General features: G+C 41.0%; 2 protein-coding genes across 5 annotated transcripts in view; one reads left to right on the top strand and one right to left on the bottom strand.

Moving 5' to 3' along the window:
- Positions 1–1,920: 1,920 nt before the first annotated feature.
- Positions 1,921–10,445, bottom strand: MORN2 (MORN repeat containing 2). Its single transcript, XM_020976978.2, is given in 6 exon segments — positions 1,921–2,082; positions 2,084–2,152; positions 6,243–6,379; positions 7,905–8,011; positions 8,844–8,894; positions 10,233–10,445. Coding segments are annotated over 6 exon segments (426 nt in total). The 5' UTR covers positions 10,264–10,445; the 3' UTR covers positions 1,921–2,051.
- Positions 10,446–10,511: 66 nt separating this feature from the next.
- DHX57 (DExH-box helicase 57) overlaps positions 10,512–21,584 on the top strand; it is a 67,370-nt gene continuing 56,297 nt past the window's right edge. The window contains exons 1-5 of one of the 4 annotated variants that reach the window (XM_020976976.2): positions 10,512–10,643; positions 14,106–14,181; positions 14,503–14,705; positions 17,965–18,120; positions 18,947–19,129. In XM_020976976.2, the coding sequence (XP_020832635.1) occupies positions 14,509–14,705; positions 17,965–18,120; positions 18,947–19,129 (536 nt within the window). In that variant the 5' untranslated portion in view covers positions 10,512–10,643; positions 14,106–14,181; positions 14,503–14,508. The remainder of the gene's footprint in view (positions 10,644–14,105; positions 14,182–14,502; positions 14,706–17,964; positions 18,121–18,946; positions 19,130–21,584) is intronic. The other 3 variants (XM_078149479.1, XM_020976974.2, XM_020976975.2) reach the window with 3 other exon arrangements.

The raw sequence follows: 21,584 nt of genomic DNA, 5'->3' as shown, positions 1-21,584 counted from the left end.
AAATTCCATCTCCCATCTCAATGCCATTATACTTGGTGTCCCCCAATATCTAGCATGAATGCTTTCCTCACCTTTGCCTTTTAGAATCCCTAACTTTTTTTTAAAAAACATAAATGTCATTTCTAAATAGGAAGGTATTCCTTATCAATTATGAGGTTTTTCAGAGGTTTTTATTGATAAGATATTATTGTGTTGATTGCATTGAGGTCCATGGTATTGCAGAATTTCCTCAGTGAGAGCTAAGGACTGTGACCAAAGACACTAACATTGGGAACACAGAATGAGTGTTAAGAAACATTTATTGCCCAGTTTATGACATGCAGTTAGGCACTGAGTCAGTCCATCCATGAAGTTATCTTGGACAGTTGCTGCATGGAATTGAATAGGTGGGAGAAAATGGGCTGGATCCCATTTGGCCAATTTCACAGCATTCTCAATGGTCCCAAACTGCTCTTGGCCACAATATCCCATCTTTTAAACACCAACAGTGTTTAAACCACCATAGTGCTCTTTGACTATGAATCATGAAACACCACGATCTCCAAAGTCTCAAAATTACAGGTGACCCAACGTACAACAGAAATGTGAAAGGTTGACTTAAGTAGGATCAAGGATTTTACCAAAAAGATGTATAATAGATATTATCAATGACATGTATAACTGGAGGAGGTGGGGGAAGAGAGAGACAGAAGATGTGGACAGGTTACCTAGTAGGAGTAAAGGATAATGGAAGGATGGCTAAAGTATTGTATTCATATCTATGAAATATTAAAATAAAGATCTACAACAAAGTAAGATGATATATGGAGGATTACTTGTTTTTTAGAATTTTTTTATTATGAACTTTACAAACATCAAATAAAATGAACATCTATATATCCATAGAAGAGAAAAAGTAGATTATGAACAAAACTACTTTTCTTTCTAAATACATAAATTCAACACATGAGTTCAAAAGCTATCCTACTTGTCAGATTCCTCCTGGCATATATGGAGGATTTATAGAAAGACAAGGTTAAGAATCACACAGAATGTTCACATAGGCTATTATTTGTACTGATGGACGAAAATGAGATCACAAATCCACTTAATAATCATCAAAGAGTAAGTATAATTTGGTAATGCGCTTTTCTCTTGTAGTTAAATGTAAGGGTAGAGGCTGTTTGAACTAATCAATAATCTCTCCCTACTTGTTAATCAATGAGCATTTATTAAGCACCTACTATATGCCCTGCAGGCACTATGAAAATCTATACTAAAACTCTTCAGGGCTCTCCTTAGAATCCGAAGGGAGATGTAGCAGCCCTGCCCTGGGAATCCAGCCAGATAGTGTGAGTATAAGTTGCTCTCATTTTAAAATTCTATTGTTTTATATACACGTGTACATGTGTAGATAAACACAATTTTGACACAAAAAAGAACTTTTCAGTTCTTACTGTGCTTAATCTTCAGAATTTCTCTGTGGTTACACATTTTTTAGGTTGAGGATGTATATGCACTCCTTTTCACAGGATTGAAAACAAAAGCCCCAAGCTGATAACTGACTTTCCCAAGACCACACAGAAATTTTAAGAAATAGCTCTCCCCTGTGTTATGCATTTGGTTTATTAGAATGGGCTGCTTCAAGTTAGGCTTCTGGCAACTTTTAAAAATGTTTCTCCCAATTAATATGTTTTGTTCATTCATGCTTTTAAAGATATATATATATATTGTTCTCATTTCTATTTTTTCCACACTTTGTTAATTCATCTATGTTTTCCCAGGGTTCTCTGAATTGCTCATATTTGTCCATTTTTATAGTGCAACATTCCCTGATATTCTTATGCCACAATTTCTTCAGCCATTCCTTAACTGATGGGAACACTCTCAGAATTTATTTTAAACTATCTCTTAAATTCTGAAAATAAAGTTGCAAATAGAGAAATGGATGGATGATTTTATTGGATAACTCACAGTACAGTAAGTAGCATATGAAACTTTTAAGGGAAACATTTGGCCATAATTGCTTAAGATTAACATCAACTTGAATGTTATTACTTTAGTTTAGAGACCTACATCTGTAGCTTTAGTTTCAGCCCCGGCAGCTGTGTAATGAAAGGTACCACTCCATTCCAATCCACGAATGTCAGTATATTCTCCCTTACCTTCCACTCTGAAACAGTAAAAATGTAAGGTGGTTAATATGACATACTCTGTTCAGAAGTATCTGTTTACCTGATGAATAAGGCACTGCTGGGGTAACTGATGCACGCCAGACATTTGTTTCTTTCCTGTTTCAAACTCTGGCCTGATATCAAAGCATGAGGTTAGTGTAGGGTTCCAGGATTTTATTCCAGCCAGCCCCTTGTCCCTCAGCATAGCTGATAAATGGGATATAGACAGCTAATGAGTTTCTGATGTGTTAATACCCTATTATCCCTTAAAGTATGAATACAGCTCTGATTTAGTCAGAAGAAAGGATTTCATTAAATGATCAAACAATGGGACAAATCCTTGCAGGATTTCAAACAGCCAAGCCCTGAAAAGGCAGCAGTTCAGGAGCAGGAGCCGGCAGCTAAAGAACTAAGCTTCTCTCCCCTTCCCCCCTCCTGGCCCAGCCCCAAAGGTATGTAGCATCAGCGCTATTCATCCAGGAACCAGCTCATCAGAGAGTCAGCTGGAGGAAAAGGCAGCTAGAAAGAGCTCAAGGCACACTACAGACAGCCAGAAATATAGAGTATGAACACAGGAGCAGCATCTCGTCTGGCAATGAAGAGCTGTAGAGAGGAGCAGACCCTGGGAACTGAAGGTTAGCTCTCTCTTGAGTCTGCAGCCAGTAACTTGGCCACCTAATGGGAGGGTTGGGGGTGGGCAGAGGAGAGAAAATCCTGAATCCTTCTTGTGTCTCCTTAACAAGTAGTAAAATCCTCTTGATAATATGAACTCATCTAAGTCATGGTAAAGTATAAACTCAATTTGTCCTGGGTATTCTGGGTCCTTCCACATCACATCCGAGGTTGAGACTGAGTTATGGCTGATCAAATACCCTTGGACTAGTCTTTGAAATGAGGTCTAGAAAGCTATGGACAGAAACAGAGCATCAGAGCTGAGCCAATTAGAAAAGAAGTCAGTGATACACAGTGATTTCCTTGGGGGAAGCCTGCATGGCCTGCACGTGACAGTGGCCCTTCTCTAAGGAACCACATAATTTCAGGAGAGGAGAGACCCAGGCAGCCCAACTAGTGGAGACGGTAGGAAGGGCAAGGAGTTCTCTGAGCTACAGAAACAGGAGCCAGTGAGCCAGTGGAAGCAGAGAGGAGTTCCTGGGCAGGCAGAATAATTCAAAGAGCAACTCTTCCGGATCCAGAGGAGGAGGTCCTGGGCTACAAACCTCCGGTTGAGAACAGGAAGAGTCCTAGACCAAGGAGGGAGCACTGGGACAAAGCAGCCCAGGTAGAGCTGAGGAGACTACGGGGACGAGCGAACCCTTCTCTGGGAGGATCTAGGAGGAAAGAATAGACTTTCTTGCAATGCCAGAATGCTACCCTTTTGCTGGGAGTCTTAACCATCTGTGTTAAATCTGGAGGACTGTGTCAGTCCCTGCGGAATCCCCTGGGACTCACTGTGGAGGAGGGCCGCTTGACTTTCTAGTGACCTGGGTGCTTCCCCTGTGCAAGGCCCTTAGTCCCAGCAAAGTATGCTATCCCTTGGGGGCTGTGGAGGCTAACTACAGAGCTAATAAAAGTGGTTTTAACTGTTTGTGCAAGTCCCTTCTTTTGTGAGCTTTGTCAAGTTAAATAATGCTTGCACTACATTTAAAGCAGCTGGAGTGCGGCCAAAGACCTAAGGGACTTTTTCCTTTTGTCATGGTGACCTAGTCATGAGCTAAATAGTGATGCTCCCAGGGGAAATCCCGACATGGGAGCATAAGCCAAATAGAGATTTATACGAGAGATGTTCCCAAGATTTAACCCGGTTCGTGAAAAAGCAGTCCTTGGGCCATGGGTTCACCTAAATATTCTTTTCATTATGAAAACATTTAAAGGGATTTTCTTAAATTTAAAAAAAAATTAAGATATTTGGTTTCACCAAAGCTGGCTTGAACCGCTCTCTTTCCAATAGGTTGCCATAAGATTGGAGGTGAGAGTTTGCCTAGTAGAAAAGAACCCTGCTCTTTTAAAACTTGCTATTTTTCCATAGCAAATATATACTTTAAAATGTCCCATTTTTATAACTTGTAATCTAACTTATTTTGCTCATGTCTTTTCAACAGATTAAAAAAAATGCCATCACCTGCCATAGCCACACAGGAACCTGATAAAGTAAAATGAAAAGTTTGTAGAAACCTCAAAAAATCACTTTGCCCTCAATTATCAGAATATTTTAGGTGAAAGTGTTTTTTATCTGAATTACTCAGAAAACTGCACAAATCTTCTATATCATATGAGCTGTACACACAGGCATAACCAATAGAAGAAGAGCTTAGCAGAGAACTGTTCCTGAAAAGCTAAATATGACAAAATGAAATCATTAATTATATTCTAACAAATACCTACTATGCTGCTGCACTCTAGAGAACACGTATGAAACATGTGCAAACATCAAAACAAATTGAATCCATCTACATCTCACAAATGAGTGTTGCTGGTTTTACTGTTTTTTTCATGCTTCTTTAAATTGCAAGTCTATCACTTGCCCAAGTGTACTAGTTTAACCTAATTTGCTCCTAATTTCAATAGCACATTATACATTATTTTGTCTCACTATCTCATTATGTTTTATCTCATTATATTTTATCTCACTCTATTTCCAAAAGAATAGGACAATCCCTCTACAAATAGCCATCATATGGATCACAGAACCATATACTTAGAGATGGGAGGGACCTTAGAGGGTCATTGAGTACAACTCGAATTTTATAGATGAGGAAACTGAGGCCCAGAGAGGTTAAGTGACTTGCTCGTAGTCACATGGCAAGTAAGTGTCAGAGGTGGAATTTGAACTCAGTTCTTTTTTTTTTTCCAGCCAAAGACAAGGTTTATTAGAACATCTGCCATATTGGCCAGACTCAAGGAATCTAAGCATTTGTATCACTAATACAAGAGGGCCAGATTTTAAGAATCTGAGCACTTTAATGGAGACGAGACGAATCTTATAAACAGAAAGACTGTAGGAGGGACCCAGGAGTGGCCAAGTAGTCTGGGGTGACTAGAGGAAGGGCCTAAGGAGGATCTGGATGGGAGTGGCCAGGAAGCCGGGGTGAACAGAACACCAGGGACCTGGACCACATGGCCAAGGGAGAACTGAATCTAGATAGGATTAAGGGTGGGAAGTGGCCAGCGGCAATCAGGAGGTAACAGAACAGAACTGGGAGATTAGAACCCAGTTCTTCCTGACTCCAATTCCCACATTCCATGTCTACGTGGACATCTATACAGTTAAAGTGCCTTTAAGTTTTAAGTATCATATTTATCATTCAACACACAGATTTTTAATTTTTTCAGTGTGTTCTCTTGATATTATCTCATTTGATCTCCATAATACTCTCCAAGTAGGTTAAGTATTATTACCTCCATTTTATAGATAAAGAAATTAAAGTACAAAAAGTTTAAGTAATTTTCCTGATGTCATGTAAGGAGTTAGAAGTAAGGCTAACTTTACTTCAGACTTAAGCATCAATGCAAAAGAAGAAAGGGAAAACCTGAAAAAAAAAGTCAGGTCAGATTCATAACGAAAAAAGTTCTGCACTGAACATAGAAGGAACGAATAAATAATAAGTAAAGAAATTAAAATGAAAGAAATTGAATTTAAAGTGCATTTTCTTTCGGAAACCCAAAGCACAATTCTCATTTTGGTCTTCTCTCAAATAAGATTAACAATGCTTAGAAACCAAATTTATTTTAAAAGATTATATTTTATGTAAGTGTGATATTTAAACAAACTACTCTGAAAGGCAGCTAAGTGGCTCAGTGAATAGAGGGCTAGGCTTGGAGTCAGGAAGACCTGAGTTCAAATGTGACCTCAGACACTTAATAGCTGTATGACCCTGGGCAAGTCATTTAACCTCTGTTTGCCTTAATCCACTAGAAAAGGAAATGGCAAACACTCCAGTATCTTTGCCAAGAAAACCCCATGGATAGTACTGGCATGCTATAGTCCATAGCATCACAAAGAGTCAGACACAACTGGACAATAACAACTCTGAAAGGAAAAAGCAGTAATAATATGGCCTAACTAGAATATTTGATTTTTTAAAATTTCACCTGTTTTCTACGAAACTTCCAGTGTATTTTGCTCCATTTGGGAATGTATAAGTCCCTGTTCCATGATACATGTTGTCCTTGAACTCTCCTTCATATACTGCTCCTGAAAAATGTTCGAGTCTTCCGATTCCATTCATCTGTTTAGATAAAAAGGAAAACTAGTGACTCGTTTTCATAGGCATTCCCAGATCTTATATAATTATGAGGGTGACTGGTCAATGAGGGCCAGTCCGTAAAGCATTTGCAGATATTCTCTGCCTGGTTTCAGTCCTTAAAGTAGAGGTTCTTGACTTTTTTTGGGTTAGGGTCCTCATTAGCAGTCTGGAGAAGTCTACAGATCCCTTCTCAGAACAAAGTTTTTAGGTGCATAAAATACATAGCATTACAAGGGAAAACAATTATGTTGAAATACAAATAAAATTTTTATTAAAAAAAAAATACATCCAAGGACCCAGGCCTTAGAGCATGCTCAGGTACTTTTTGTCTGCTTCAAATGAAACCACATGCAAACTTTGGAGAGCTCGTTTTCAGCCAAGTCTTCTAATTGGCTTCAGAACTGGAAAAACTGATGATGATTCAGGAGCTGATTTAAAATTGCACAAAAAAGCTTGTGATCCAGGCCTCTCCCAATCTCTTTTCCTAGAAGGGCAGCTACTTGGAGGTGTCAGGTGGGGGAGGGGAACCTGGCCTCATTCCTCAGCCTGCATGCCACATGTCACTGCCTTGGTTCCATTTGTGTTTATTCTTTCCTCATCTTAGGAGTATTCTGAAACGGGAATAGCCAAGTGACCTGGCAAGCTCCAGAGACAGAGAGGTCCCATCAGAGATCCCACCTACAACCAGAGGCAGGAGCGGTAACCCCTAAAGTGGTGGTGGCTGACTGTGCAAAAAGAGACCGATTGTGAGCCTTAGTTAGAGAAAGAGTAGTGGCTATAGATACCTAGAGGAAATTTCATGAGAACTCCACAAAGGAGAAAGTGACTTCCAGCACCAGGCCAATACACATTGGCCACATGTGTTCTGTAATACGCGTACCTCATTAATACTGCATTTCAAGTTTGAATCTGTATTTCCAGCAGGACTTTGGGAACACAAAGGAGGTGTGTGCCTCAGGTTTAAAGGGAATGTTCTGCCTCGATTCTTCTGTATCTACCCTCTCAGTAAGTCCAAAGCTAATGGAGTTTCAATTAGTTGAGTGATAATAAAGAGCACATAAGAGGGGAAAATTCAGGACAGAGTTGGAAACCACACTCCGTCAGCGTTACTGGATAGAAAACTGAAAGCAGTAAGGAGTAGCTTCTCTCTTCCGACTCGGCCAGCCAGTTGTCAGTATAGGTTGGGGGAGTGCCCCAAGAAGGAGTGCTACATCTAGTACAGATACAAGTCTGTCATCTACCCAAGTGTGCTAGTTTAATCTAGTTTGTGCTTAATTTCAGCAATTAGATTAGCAGATTATTCCAGTTCTATTTTACCTCTCACAAAAATAGGACAACACCTTTCTTGAGAGCATTTATGTGTGTCTGTGGCCATATACTATACAGTTCAATTGTCTTTAAGCTTTAGTTATCACATGTAGCATTCCACACACTAGGATTATTTACCCATTCTGACTACTAGACTAATAATAACATACTGATTAAAAGTGAAAAGAACTTGTATTACTTTGTCATCTTTCCAGGCCCCTATATAGGTTATTCCGTTGGGGGTAGTATGAACCCCTGCTCCATTTCTTTCAAAGACTCCAGGAGATATTCTTGTACAGTCACCCTCTAAAACAAGAAAAATATCCAAGATTGGATGCAAAAGTAAAATGTTTTAGCAGAATGTGCATTTTGTACTTTGATGAACCTCTTCTAGCCCTCTCTGTCCCATGGGTCTGAGATGTATGAAGTGATCTGTCCAAGGTCATGAAGTCAGTGTCAGAGGCTAAGGCTCAAATTCTGGAAGCCCAGTGCTTTTTCCACCTAAGGGGTTCCTATTTGGGTATGCCCTTTTTAATGGCAAAAACATTTTAAACCCTCACATGATATTAGTTGTGTAACGATAATAATACTAGCACTTATATTGGGTTTTAAGTTTTACAAGGCACTTTACAAATATGAACTCATTTGATACATCCAACAATCCTATGAGATAGAGGCTATTATTACCCACATTTTACAGATGAGGAAAGTAAGGCACAGAGATATTGCCCAGGGTCACACCCAGCTACTGTCTGAGGCAGTATTCAAACTCAGGTCTTTCCTTACTTCAAGTCTTTCCACTCTAATCACTGTGCCAATATATGATAAAATGATAATTTTTGATGCACGTATGGATTTTCAGATCATTTGTAATAATCCAACTCCTAAGACTGGGAACCACTTACTATATTCTACCATACTAAACAAACAAACAAAAAACCTTTTAATCTTCTACTCTGACTTTTGCGCTTTATGTTCCAAAAGACTGGCTCCTAGGTGATTAATTTAGGGGCTATTGAAATCCATCATGTTTAAGAATTAAAATGTTTAATAGAAGTGTTACAAAAAATGTGGCTCTCAGTTTTTACTTGTCATTTAATATTTACTTACATAAAAAGCAACTTAAAGAAATTCTTACCGTATTTGTCTCCATTTGGAAATATATAGTATATTTTATATACTTCTGGATCTGTTTTCAAAAAGAATAAATATTATTTATGCTTGAAGAATTTCTTATCACAAGATATATCACAATTAGCACAAATTGACCCACTATACCTTATCATAGCAATATCACAATGACTTGGAGGGTCTTTGCTATCTACTTGGCTAGTGCAGAGAAACAATGCAACACATTCACCTAGGTTCCAGTCATCCATCAAGCTATTTCAAGTCTCTTGCCTTTTGTTTACATATCTATACAATTTCAAAGTTTCATTTGAGATCTATGACAAAACCACCTGCAAAGTGTCCTCCTGATTAGACTCACAGAAGTAGAGTGGAAAATATTAGAAACAGAGGCTTAGGCTGAGCTTTTGTTAACAGATGGGTGGCTATATATTGGGATATTCTGAGCACAACTCCCTTTCCCCAACTATTTTACTGAATGCAGAGCTGCAAAAGATCTGAGAGGTCTTCTAGTCCAACCTCATTATTTCCATAATTGAGGAAGCAGAGGCCCAGAGATACTAAATGACTTGCCTCAGGTCAGACAGTGGTAATCATACAGAATTTTAACCCAGGTACTAACTACAAGTCCAGGGTCTCTTCCATTACATCACACTACCTTCACTTCTCTTTCCATTTCACCACAAGGCCTTACCACCCCACCTTTCCTTTCTTTCCCTAATTCCCACCTCATTCTGCACCCATAGTGACTCCAAACATCTTCACAGTTGTATGCTCCAGTTCACAATCTACCCACCCCTAACAGTTCAGCATAGTATGCATTCTTTTTAAAATTAAAGTGATTGTATTTTGGAGATGTCATGGTACAACTGGGAAGAATGTATTCAGAGACAGACTGTGGATTCAAATTCCAGCTGTGCTCCACCTCTGCCTGTGTGTGACCTTGGCAAGACGGCTCAACCTTTCTGGGCCTCAGTTTCCTCCTCTGGAAACGAGGGGATTGGATTAGATGCCCTTCTGGCTCCAAATCTATGACTCCATGATACCCCTCGGGTTCTCAGGTGGCACTGCGGCCACTCAGCCTTGGCACACCCTTTCCTGGGCACCCCACGGACACACCAGCAAACAGAAGGCCCATGGAGGAGTGGTCGCAGCAACTAGGACCCCCCCCCCCCCGGTGGATTACTCGGTCCAACTGGCTCTGTTTTACAAATATGGCAACTACAGGTCGTGGAACCTGTAGCAGCGAAGGGTTCCCTCATCTAGCCCAACTTCACCTGCCTCAATTTAACAGATGGGGAAACTGAGGCCCGGGGCGGTCCAGCGATTTGTCCACTGTCACGAGGTAAATAGGGGGAAGGTTGGAGGTAGGGGCAGCCCCCGCCCCCACCCCGGCCACCTTTGAACTCTTCTGCCGACGCCTCGTTCATTTTCAGGAGGGGCACAGATCTCTGAACGCTCGGCGGCGGCGGCTACTAGATCACCCCCCTCCCCACACCCGCAGCCCACCGAGCCGCCCCCGGTGCGGGCTCAAACTGGCTACACTCGGGGAGAAGTCCGGTCGGACGCGCGCCCCCGTCGTCAGGGAGACGCCCCTTCCCTCTTTCCCCTTCCCTCCCCCCCCCCACTTCTTACCCGGAAGTGGAAGTGCCAAGGCACCGCCCTCCGCGGAGGAGCCAATCAGGAGGCAGCGGAGTCGTGAGGGGGCTGGACCAGCACCGCCGGGAGAGAGCGGCCTATCCGAGGCTGGTCCTGGCCCCGGACAGCCTCAGGCATCGGGTCGTCTGCCTCCTCCCGCGACCGGGTCGAGGTAAGCGGATAGGGAGACTAGCCTCCTGCCGCCGCAGCAGCCCTCAGGTGGTGGGCGCTGCCGCTCGACCTCGGGAGGGCGGAGGATTGTCGGGTCTGAGCCTGCGCTTGGTCGCGGGCCGTCGCTGCCGGTCTTGGGGCGGGGGGTGCGGTGTGGCGTCCCTTTCTGGGGGGGGGGGAATGTGGGGAGGGGCCAGGATCTCGGTGGTGTGGGATGAAGGGGAACCGAGGGTCCCTGCTGACCGGCTGGGGTTCTCCGGCAGATGTAAGGTAAAGCTGGGCTTTCTGGATGGTCATCTCCATCCTGAGAAGAGTGGAAATGGGATCCTGGGAGAGAGGGGAGGGGCGGGTGGAGGAGAGGCAGATGTGGAAGGCGTTCCACCATGTGCCTAGAAATATAGGGGTATTACGAGGAAGGGAGCGAGGATAGAAAGGCGTAGGAGCAGTGGAAAGAACACTGCGTTTGGAGTGGGTAAATCTAGGTTCCAATGCCAGTTCTGCCACTCACTGGGTGACTTCACACACTGAACACCCAATCTTAGCTTCTTTGTCTTTAAAATTAAGAGATTGGTTTAAATAATTTTTAACCACCCCTCACCCCCACCCCCAGATAAGGGATAATGGTAGACCAAGCCTAGATATGAACCTAAGGAGTAATATCTTTCTTTTTTAAACATTTATTTTTTTAAAATTTTGAGTTCCAAATTCTCTCCCTCCCCCACTCATTGAGGAGGTGAGCAATATGATAACCATTGTATATGTGAAGTCATGCAGAACATATTTTAAAAGGTAATTTCTTATGCAAAAACCTAACGATTCGAGGTCTTTTCCTTTTGTGTCTAGAATGTAAGAAATGTAATGTGAATCTGACACTCTGATTAAAATAGATTGGGTAATATAGTATCTATATGTGAGTTATAGGGTGTATTTATAGCTCTTTATTTCCCAGTCTAGGAAGGATTTGAGAAGGTAATGTGTGGGGAGAGTTAATGTACAGTGTGAGAAGAGTGTGACACCTCAAAACTCCAATTAATGCCACTGCCAAGATGCTCTATACCCTAATTAACTCACTTTATTAAATGAGTTACAGAATCAGTCAAAGGCATGAACTAGGTATGAACAATTCTTGGACACGTCTGTTGAACCTCTCAGTGGTGTAAACTAGTACAGACAAAGCATTAATTTGGAGAAAATGGAATACTTGAGTCACTGAATGAAAGCAGATGGCACTACATAGGAAATGTTTTGTGGCTGATTGAAGAGATCTAATCAAACCCAGTGAAGCTTTAGATATAAAGGCCACCTAATTTGGAGTTGGGCATTCCAATAGTAGGCTAGCCTAGTGATGGCACAGCTTTGGCCAGGCCCCTGAAAGGGATTCATTTGGGAGTAGGAGGATCACTCTTCTACTCCCAACCCTCCATCAGAGGACGACTTTGTGAATTTCAAAAGGCCAGAATGTGGACTTCCATCAGTGTCTTGGGTAGCAGCGTCCTTGAATCCCAATGCAGAAGATACTGCCATTAGCCACTGTTCTAGGGATACAGATTCAAGAGTTAAGCTCTGGTAGCTCTGAGGCGCTATACCTAGAGGTTTCCTGGGAAACCAAATAAATCATAGGGAAGGGGGGGTGGGGTGAAGGGCTGGGAGTACTTGAAACAAATCACCCTGATCTTGCAAAGGCAATGCAGATAGTGCCTACCATCAGGGTGACACAGTGGACAGAGCTTTTGGGGCAGCTGGTCGAAAATTGGATAGAGTATGGGCCTGGAATGAGGAAGATGTGAATTCAAATCCTGCCTCAGATGCTTATGAGCTGTATGATTGTGGACAAGTCACTTCACCTCCCTCTGCCTCAGTTTCCTCATCGGCAAAATGAGGGATTTTACTTAATGACTTCCAAGGGCCCTTACATTTCTGAATCTATAATCTCTGGATCCTATGATAAGTCCAGGATCTTGATTTTGAATCTTGGGAAGCAGTGGTCAGACTAATGCTACCGCAACACTGCGACTGATAATGCTAAAGGAGCTGATTGATTCTGAGATCTTACCCCCTTTGTTGTGTTAACTTTAGCAGTGGTAACAGGGGTAGGGTAGAAGGGAAGGGAATAAGTATTTATATAGTGCCTACTGTGTGCCGGCCACTGTCAGACATTTTTACAAGTAGTATCTCATTTGATCCTCACAACAGTCCTGGGAGGTGGGTACTATTACTATCCCCATTTTATAGTTCAGGGCACTGAGGCAAACAGTGGTTACGTGACTTGCCCCGTCACACTAGCTAGTATGAGTCTGAGGCCACATTTGAACTCAGATCTTCCTGACTCCTATTATTCTATCCACTTTACAACCAGCTTGCCTAATGGCAATTCATGTACCACAGGAATGGAAATCCACATAGTTGGTAAATCCACAGGCCCCACAGAAGGAAAGCACACACTTTTCATTGGTCTTATTCCTCAGTTTGATGGTTTTTATCAAAACTTATGGTCAGTGTTAACCTTCTATTAGTATAAAATTTGGCACAGTGAACTTAATTGATATGCTGGCTGAATAAGAACAAAAACTGGTAGTATATTATCCATGATTGACATGCTGAAGTGAGATCTCGGTTTAGGTTGTAAATGGAATATTTTTCTATGTATATTTCTATCACATTCTATGATCCCTTTTGATCATATTCCTTGTCCACATTATTGTATAGCACCTGCTTGCTTTACTTAATGCTTTATGTTTAAATACAAATGGACAGTAGAGGAATTCTTGATGTATAGAGCTGATAAGTCAGTTTCAGAAGGCTTTTTTCCCCCACCTTTTTTTTTGACCAGAAGAATGAAGTTTGGGGGATTGATAAATTGTCTTTATAAAAATCAGAGAATCCCATTGTTGAGTGCTTGCTGCTTTGGAGCTTTTCCTGACCTTACCTTTGTGTGATTTGAATATGTCTATCTCTTTGCAAAGAAGGTGAGGGAATTTTACTCCATCTTCATGTTGTTCTTGGACTGAGGCTACAAACTGGAGCCAGAAGTCTCTTGTAATAGGAATTTTCATGTGGGTTGATGGGGTTGTTGCTCTGCAGCAGAAAAATGGTCTTGAGTCTTAAATCTGGGTGACTTTATTTTCCTTTAGTTATGACATTTTAAAACTTTGGAATTAGGAATACAGTGGGTGTGAATATGGTAAAGATTGCAGATGAAAGTGTTTTTGTCCATAGCGTATGATTTTGTTACTGTCAGTAGACCGTAAACACAGTGAGATGGCTGTCTTAAAGTTCAGCAAACTCTTTAAGATGATTTTGGAATAAAATAATTTTCAGGGTAGGAAATAATAAAAATATCCTTGTGAAATTTACTTTTAACTTATTTCTAATTTGGGGAGAATGTCTACTTTACATGTCTTTCATATAGTAAATATGTTTATGAAAAGATATGAGGAATGAACATGCAATTTCTTTGGTATAGGGAACTCCTACATGAGGAAACTCCTTCTACCAATGCAGATTGACACCTAGTCTTAGCTGCCTTGAACGTCAAGAGGGTAAGTGACTTACCCTAGGGTTACACAGCCAGTATATGTTGACATGGGATTTGGACTCAGGTCTTCCTGACCCCAGAGCCATCTCTATGTCCACAAAGCCATGTTGCATCTCTATTTCTGAGAAGTTATATGGAAATTAAAGTTTGTAAATCTAATTTTTTAAAGCATTTTAGGGTAGCTTTCTTAATAGGAATCATTTGGCGAATCCTATTTCAGGTTTGGATAAAACAATGCATACATGTAATTTAGGTAAATAAATTATGCAGATGCTTATAGTAAGAAGCCTTAAAATAATATTCATTTTGTTTTCCCTCCTTTTAGGTAAAAATGAGCTCTTTTGTGAGAAGAAAAGGAAAGCCAAACAAAGGAGGTGGAAGAGGTGGTGGAAAAGGTGGAGGAGGAGGGCGAGGTGGCAAGAGTCATGCTAATAAATCTCAAACCAGTGGCAGTAGAAAAGGCTCAAGTAAAATTTGGGATGATGGAGATGATTTTTGTGTCTTTGGTGAACCAGGAGTTTCATCCAGGTCATTATCCTTTTGGAGTTTTAAATCTGGGAACAATTTCAGTTGCATGAGTATAAAGCAACTTGAGTATAAAGTACAGATGTGTGAGAGTGTCAACAAATATAAGTTAATGTTTTCTTAAATGTATATAAATACAGAAAAGCCTCAACCTAAGATTCTATTTAAATATATTTGATAGAATGTAAGCTCCTTGAGAGCAGGCACTGCTTTATTTTTGTCCCTATTTTATCTCTATGTCCCTTCATGTGTTGTCCCTTACCATTCCCCTCTTCCTCTCCCCCCCCAACCTGGCACACACTAGGTACTTAATAAATGCTTGTTAATTGATTAGTTGAAGTATAAAACTGCAGTTATCCTTTTTTGCAAAAAAGGTGCTTGAGTGTTGGTAAATTAAAATGCTGTGTTCTGGAAATAGTACATTTCTGAGACAGGCTAGCTGACAAGAGGGTTTGAAGGCTCCTTTTTTAGGTATTGTTGGATTTCAGTAAATATTTCTGTTCAACAAATGTCTGTTAGGCTCCTTCTAGGTATTTGGGCTACAAAAAAAAGTAAAGAAAGAACAGTCCTTACCCTCAGTGGTCATACAACTTAATAGAAGCGATAAGACATGTTCACAAACAACTGTCATTACAGAGACGAACGAGAGATTCAAACAAAGTGCTGTGAGAAATTTAAGGATGAAGAGATCACTTCTACTTCGAGGTTTCATTGAAAGACCTTTGTCTTACCTTTCTTCTCTCTCCACCCCATCCTCAGTCAGTCACTTCACCTGACTGCCAGATCAATCCCTTTCTGCTGGCTCTATCCAGCTACCACTTCTCCCTCCATGAGCTGCCTCCCAGTGTTCCGTCCTTGGTCCACCACACCTAATGACCAGGGAAGAAATTGAAAGTATCCTGCCCACCTCTGAGCAGCCCTGACCAGTCATTAGTGGTTCTACCTTTTCTACCCCACATCCAAAAGGCTTTTCTGTGACCAATAACATTGATTAATGAAGGGTTGAGACTTTTTTCCTTTGAAATGCTAATTTGTTTCATCCACCTACCTACTTATATGATCCTGATTTTTCTCAGCCAGTGCTTAGGCTGTTAAGTCAGGAAAGGGAACCTAGAACAGTTGGAGTTCCTAGAGAGACAAACTAATGAATTAGCCTTCTGTTGTTTTTCATTTAAGAATTATTTTGTGCCAGATTCTTTCATTTATCATTGACTTTTCTGAATTGGGGGGGTTATTTGTATTATTTATATCTAGTATTTGTATTATATATATCTAGTATTATTGTACTAGAAAAGAGCTGTTTCTAGGAAATCAATTACTCTGTCATCTTCCAAGGAATTTCAAGTAATCTTTCCATTATTACACATCTTTGTTCTGGGTTTTTGTTTTTTGTTTTTGTTTTGCTTTGTTTTTAATTCTCCTGGCAAAGAAATGGAAGCAAAATAATTATTGATTAGTTCTACCTTCTCATCTTCTGTAATCATCATCCCATTTGTTCTAAGCAGTAATCCTGTCCCTTCTTTGATTGTACTTTTTTCCCCATTAGAGCTAAAAGAATTCCCTTTTTGTTCTTAGATTTCCTTTTCTATGACAGCTTGTTTTGAACTTACAGGACCATGACATGCTTTTGTGTTAACTCTTGTTCACTTGCCCTTGCTTCTCCAGAACTTCTGTATATACCCTATCACTATCTAGGCTGGTTGATGACTTCTCTTTTTATCTATAACAGTCTGTTTAGACAATTTCCCTTTTTCTTCCTCATCAGAATGTTTTTTATTTCTGCCTTCAGAATTCATCTCCTTGCAGACTCGCGTCTGGTACAAAATAGTGGGCCAAGGATATCCTACTTATCTTTTCTGTGAACCATTAGAAATCAGCTCTGCTAACATTAATGCATCTTTGATGTGTTTTACCTCCTGTTAATTCTCACTGCCACCTTTTATCTGGATTCTTGTAATAGAGTTCTAACATTCTTCTGTCTGTAACTTATCCCTCCTCCGGTCCTCCCAGCACATGACTGCTGGAATAGTCCCAAAATCAGTGCTTCCGTTCCGGTCAAAAAGCATCAGTGGTTGGAGAGGCAGTCTACTATAGGGAGCACAGCACAGGGCTTAGAGCCAGAAGAGGTAGCTTCAGACCGTGCTAGCTCTGGTGCCAGTTGTATGAGAGTGGACAAACTGCTGCCTAGCTGAGACTCAGTTTCCTTACTGCTAAAATGGGAATAATGATGCTCCTAGAGTTATTATTTGGAAAGCATTTTGTACACTTTAAAGGACTATAGGAATGTGAATCATTATAAAAATTTAAGTGGCGTACAAAATGAAGTCTAAATTCTTCACTTCACATTATCTTTCCAGCCTGCCCTGCTATTGCCCTATACATAAGCAAACTGGACTACTCACTGGTCCTAGAATATTTCCTGCTTTCCCACCTCTACACTTTTGCTTATGCTCTTCCTTCTGCCTGAAATACTCTCCTTCTACATTACCATTTATTGAAATCCAGCCTGTTTGTCAAGAGTCAGTTTAAGTGACATTCCATAAAGAATTTTCAGAATACCCCAATGGAATGATTTCTTCCTCCTCTACACTCCTATAGTATTTCATTTGTACTCTTTTATGATACTTTTATTCTCTCCTTTTACAGTTATTTGTGTATTTGTTTTTTCCTCTTTTTTCTTCATTTAGATTGCAAGTTCCTTGTGGGCAGAGACTGAGTCTTGCCTTTATATCCTACAATGCATTGCACGTAACAAGTTATACCTAACATTGACAAATAGGGAGAGACCATTAATTGTTTCCAGACTCTGCCACTGCCTTAGAGAATGAACTCATGATGATCTGACAACTTTGTGCAGCTCTGCCTCACAAATCCAATTCATGCTCAAGTCAAGACATCACCTTATGATGTCCTTGGTCTTCTTTGAGAACAAAGGATGAACAACGGTGTTGATACCTCTTACTTCCAAAGTCTCGAGTCATAGGGCGAGTTGTGTTTTCCTGTGTGCCTACTGGGTTAGTGAAAACAATCATGAAACAGCTGTTTAACTGTTCATGTTCTTGTCAGGTTTTTCTAGGCAATATAATGAGCTGGTCCCCTCCAGGGACCTGGAAGATAGATCTCTGGCCCTGTCCTTACTTTCTTTGTCTTCTTTAGTAAGGTGCTTGACAGTCCATTTAGTGCAAAGTGTGGTGGGTGACTAGGGAATAGGTAACCTCAGATCACAGCTAAATGTAGAATTCTGGTCTGATTTCCTTTTTAGGTCTAGCAGCAGCACTAGCAAAGGAGGAGCACACCCAAAACGGAGGCCTGAAACCAGAGTGCCCTTACAGACTCTCCATATGACTTCTGAGAATCAGGAGAAAGTCAAGGCTCTTCTTCGAGAACTCCAAGGACAGGAACCAGAGGCTGGATTCGAGTTAGTTATTTTATCTGACTATGCCAAGGCCTTTGCAGACTGTTTTCAATTATTTCTTCTCATCCACTGCTTTGTTTTTGTGTCAGTAATTGCTTCCATGTCTCTCTTTGAAAAGAAAGTTGTGGTGGGAACAAGTAGGTTTGATCTTTGAGTAGGAAAATTTGAGTCCCTGAGCATTAAATATAGGACCACAAGAATCATAGAAATAGAACTTCAGGGGACCCATGGCAGTTGTCCAGCCCCCAGTTTCACAATAAAAAAAAAAACTGAGGCCCACAGAAGTAAAATGTCTTACTCACAATTATCCAGGTTGTAGGAAACAGATCTTGGCAATCAAGCCCACATCTTGTGACTTCCAATGCAATGGTCTTTCCACCACACCATCCTACCCTCTATAACATAACAATCTTCCTGACACCATAGGCTTTCACCTTGGCCTTGGTTATTTTCCTTTTCTTTTTTTAATGGCATAAGACTCACAACTTCAGATAGAGAAATTGCTCATTTCACATCCCAAGAATTAGTGTATAGTTAATTAACAGCTCCTTTTCCTTCTCATTCAATCATCAGTATCTGTTCCAAATTAAAGGGAAGGAGCTCTTGGGGGGAAATAAGGATTTTGGTGGTTGTTCTAGAAGGGGAAAGAATAGAGTGGGTGGTAGCTAAATTATTCAAATCAACTAAGGCTTTATTGATCTTGGAGTGGTCATGATCTGCATCCTGAGGATCCTTGAATTAAGTTGTTAGAAATTTGATTAGATTCCTCTTTGAAATAAATTAAAATTATATTATTACTTCAGTAATATGTTAATATCTCTTTTGTCAGAGGAGGTGCTTCTGGGGAAGAAGAAGAGGCTGATTATTGTGATGATGAGCAGTACTGGTCTGCCAGTCGGGAGGCTTCCCTTGTTTGTAACCATGACCCCATGGAACCTGCTGGCTCTGTACTTGTGAAGCCTCACATTCCTGGATTTGAAGTGTCTCCATTTGCAGTCCAGAAACTCTCCAGGTAAGTTTTTATGCTTGGGCACCTGCATGCCTTGCCCCCTTCCTCTCTCTTTGTATGTATGTCTCCTCCTTCGATCTTTCCTCATCCACTCTCCCTTCCTCTCTCTGTCCATCCCTCACATATGCAAGTGGAGAACCAGCTCATAGTTAGGAAGATTTGGATTCAGACACAGTGTTTGAGTGTTTGGGGTGCAAAGGGTGGCAAGGAGTGTGATAGGGCAGCCAAGAAAACTCACACGATCTTGGGCTGTATTGAGAAGCATAGTCCTGTGTTCAGGGTGAGGAAGGTGAGAGTCCTGCTGCACTTTGGTCATGTCTACAGTGTTATGTTCAATTCTGGGCACTCCTTTTTTTAGGAAGGACATTAATAAACTAGGGAGTGTCCAGAGAAGTGTAGTTAGTTTTAGACGATAAATTTCAGGCAATCTTTTGATCGATCAGCAAGCATTAAGCCCTTACCATGTGCCAGATGCTGTGGTAGGCACTCAAGATACAAGTATAAAGAATGAATCTTACATTCTAAAGGGGGAGACAAGAAGTATATCTACAACATATTATTTTATGTATAAGGATGACTATGTAACTATGAAGTGAAGAAATGCAAACTAATCAAATACTGTGTGGTTTGGGAGGAAGGGCAATTTGGGGGATCAGGAAAACTTCACCTCCGAGTTTGTAATAACCTGCTCTTGGGTCTGCTTGCCTCAAGTTTCTCCTCATTCCAATCCATCTTTTATTCAGCCACTAAAGTGATTTTCCTAAAACGCAGGTCCAATCATGTCACACGTGCTCTTCCCCCATCCTTCCTCTCCTGTCTCTTCCAAGATCAAATACAAAATTCTATGTTTGGTATCCAAAGCCTTTTATAACCTAGCCCCCTCCTACCTTTCTTTCCAGTTTTCTTATACCTTACTACCTGACATACTGTATACTCTTCAATGCAGTGACCTTGGCTTCTTAGTGCTTCCATAAACAAAACACACAATCTCTCAGCTCTGGGCATTTTCTCTGTCTTCCATGCCTAGAACACTCTCTGTCCTCATCTTCATCTATTGACCTCCCACTAAAATCCCACCTTCTACAGGAAGCCTTCCCTAGCCCTTCCAAATTATAGTGCCTTCCTCTGTTAATTCCTATTTATGCCATGTATAGCTTGCTTTGTGTATATTTATTTATGTGTTGTCTCTTCCATTAGATTGTAAGCTGCTTGATGGCAGGGACTGTCTTTTGCCTCTTTTTGTATCCCCAGCACTTAGCACAGTGCCTGGCACATACTAGGTGCTTAATAAATGTTTACTGATTGGCTGACTGACTGATTGGGACTTGACCTTCATGTTAAAGGAACAATGGAATTGTGTGAGGCAGAAGTAAGGAGGCTGTACATTCTAGCATAAGGGAGGGGCAGAGAAGATGGGGAATCCCCTATACTAGTGAAATTAGTCTAGATCCTAGAGTAAGGGTGGGGACCTGCAGCCTTGAGGCCACATATGGCCCCCTTGGTCCTCAGATAAGGCCCTTTGACTGAATCAAAACTGGTCAGAGAAAATCCTTTTATTAAGGGGGTTTGTTCTGTGAAGTTTGAATTCAGTCAAAGGACTGCATTTGAGGACTGAGAGGGCCACATGTGGCTTCAAGGCCACAGGTTCCCACCGCTGTCCCAGAGCACATCTAAAGTCATTTTGGTATTTTCATCTCTAAGACCCTGGAGGTATAAGACACTTTTACAGTTTTGTTAGGCCTGCTCAATAAAGGAACAGAGATCCTTATGACCAGAATCACTCTGGCATCTACTGGAAGTTGATTCACTCAGAAATTTAAAAACAAACAATTACTCAGAAGGGAAGAAGGAGAAGGGAGAGGACAAGCATTTCTGTGGCACTATGTGCCAAACACGGTGCTAAGGACTTTACAATTATTATCTCATTTGTTCCTTGCAACAACCTTGGGAGGGAGGTGCTGTTATTACCCCCATTTTATAATTGAGGAAACTGAGGCAAACAAGTGAAAAGACTTGCCCAGGGTCACACAGCTAGTAAGTGTCTGAGGCCATATGTGAACTTGGGCCCCTGACTCCAGGCCCAGTGCTCTGTATAGCAGAGCATCTTATGTTCCCAGAGGCCTAGCCCACCTCTTGGTTATTGATCAGCCTCCTTTCTTTTAACTACAAATGAGCGAGTTTAAGACAACCAGATAGTTTGTCTAACTGAGAAGGTCTAAGTCCTTTGGAATCCATACCCAATGATCAGATGCAACCTGAGAAAGAAGAAATTCAGAGTCTATTTCATCTAATGGTTGTTAGTAATAGTGGTTTTGTTTCTGTTACAGCAGGTAAGTATGACCATCTCCCTGTAAAATGCCAGGTTTAATTGATAACTCTAGAATGGATATTCCTGTTTCACCGTGTGTCTTCTTACATCACTGTCTCTTTCTACATCAAGTTAGAGACTTGGATACTT

This window comes from Phascolarctos cinereus, unplaced genomic scaffold (genome assembly GCF_003287225.1).
Source record: "Phascolarctos cinereus isolate Bilbo 61053 unplaced genomic scaffold, phaCin_HiC Scaffold_2;HRSCAF=192, whole genome shotgun sequence".
Classification (NCBI taxonomy): domain Eukaryota; kingdom Metazoa; phylum Chordata; class Mammalia; order Diprotodontia; family Phascolarctidae; genus Phascolarctos; species Phascolarctos cinereus.
The sequence above is the reverse complement of the archived record's forward strand: the minus strand, read 5'-3'. Positions and strand labels throughout refer to the sequence as shown.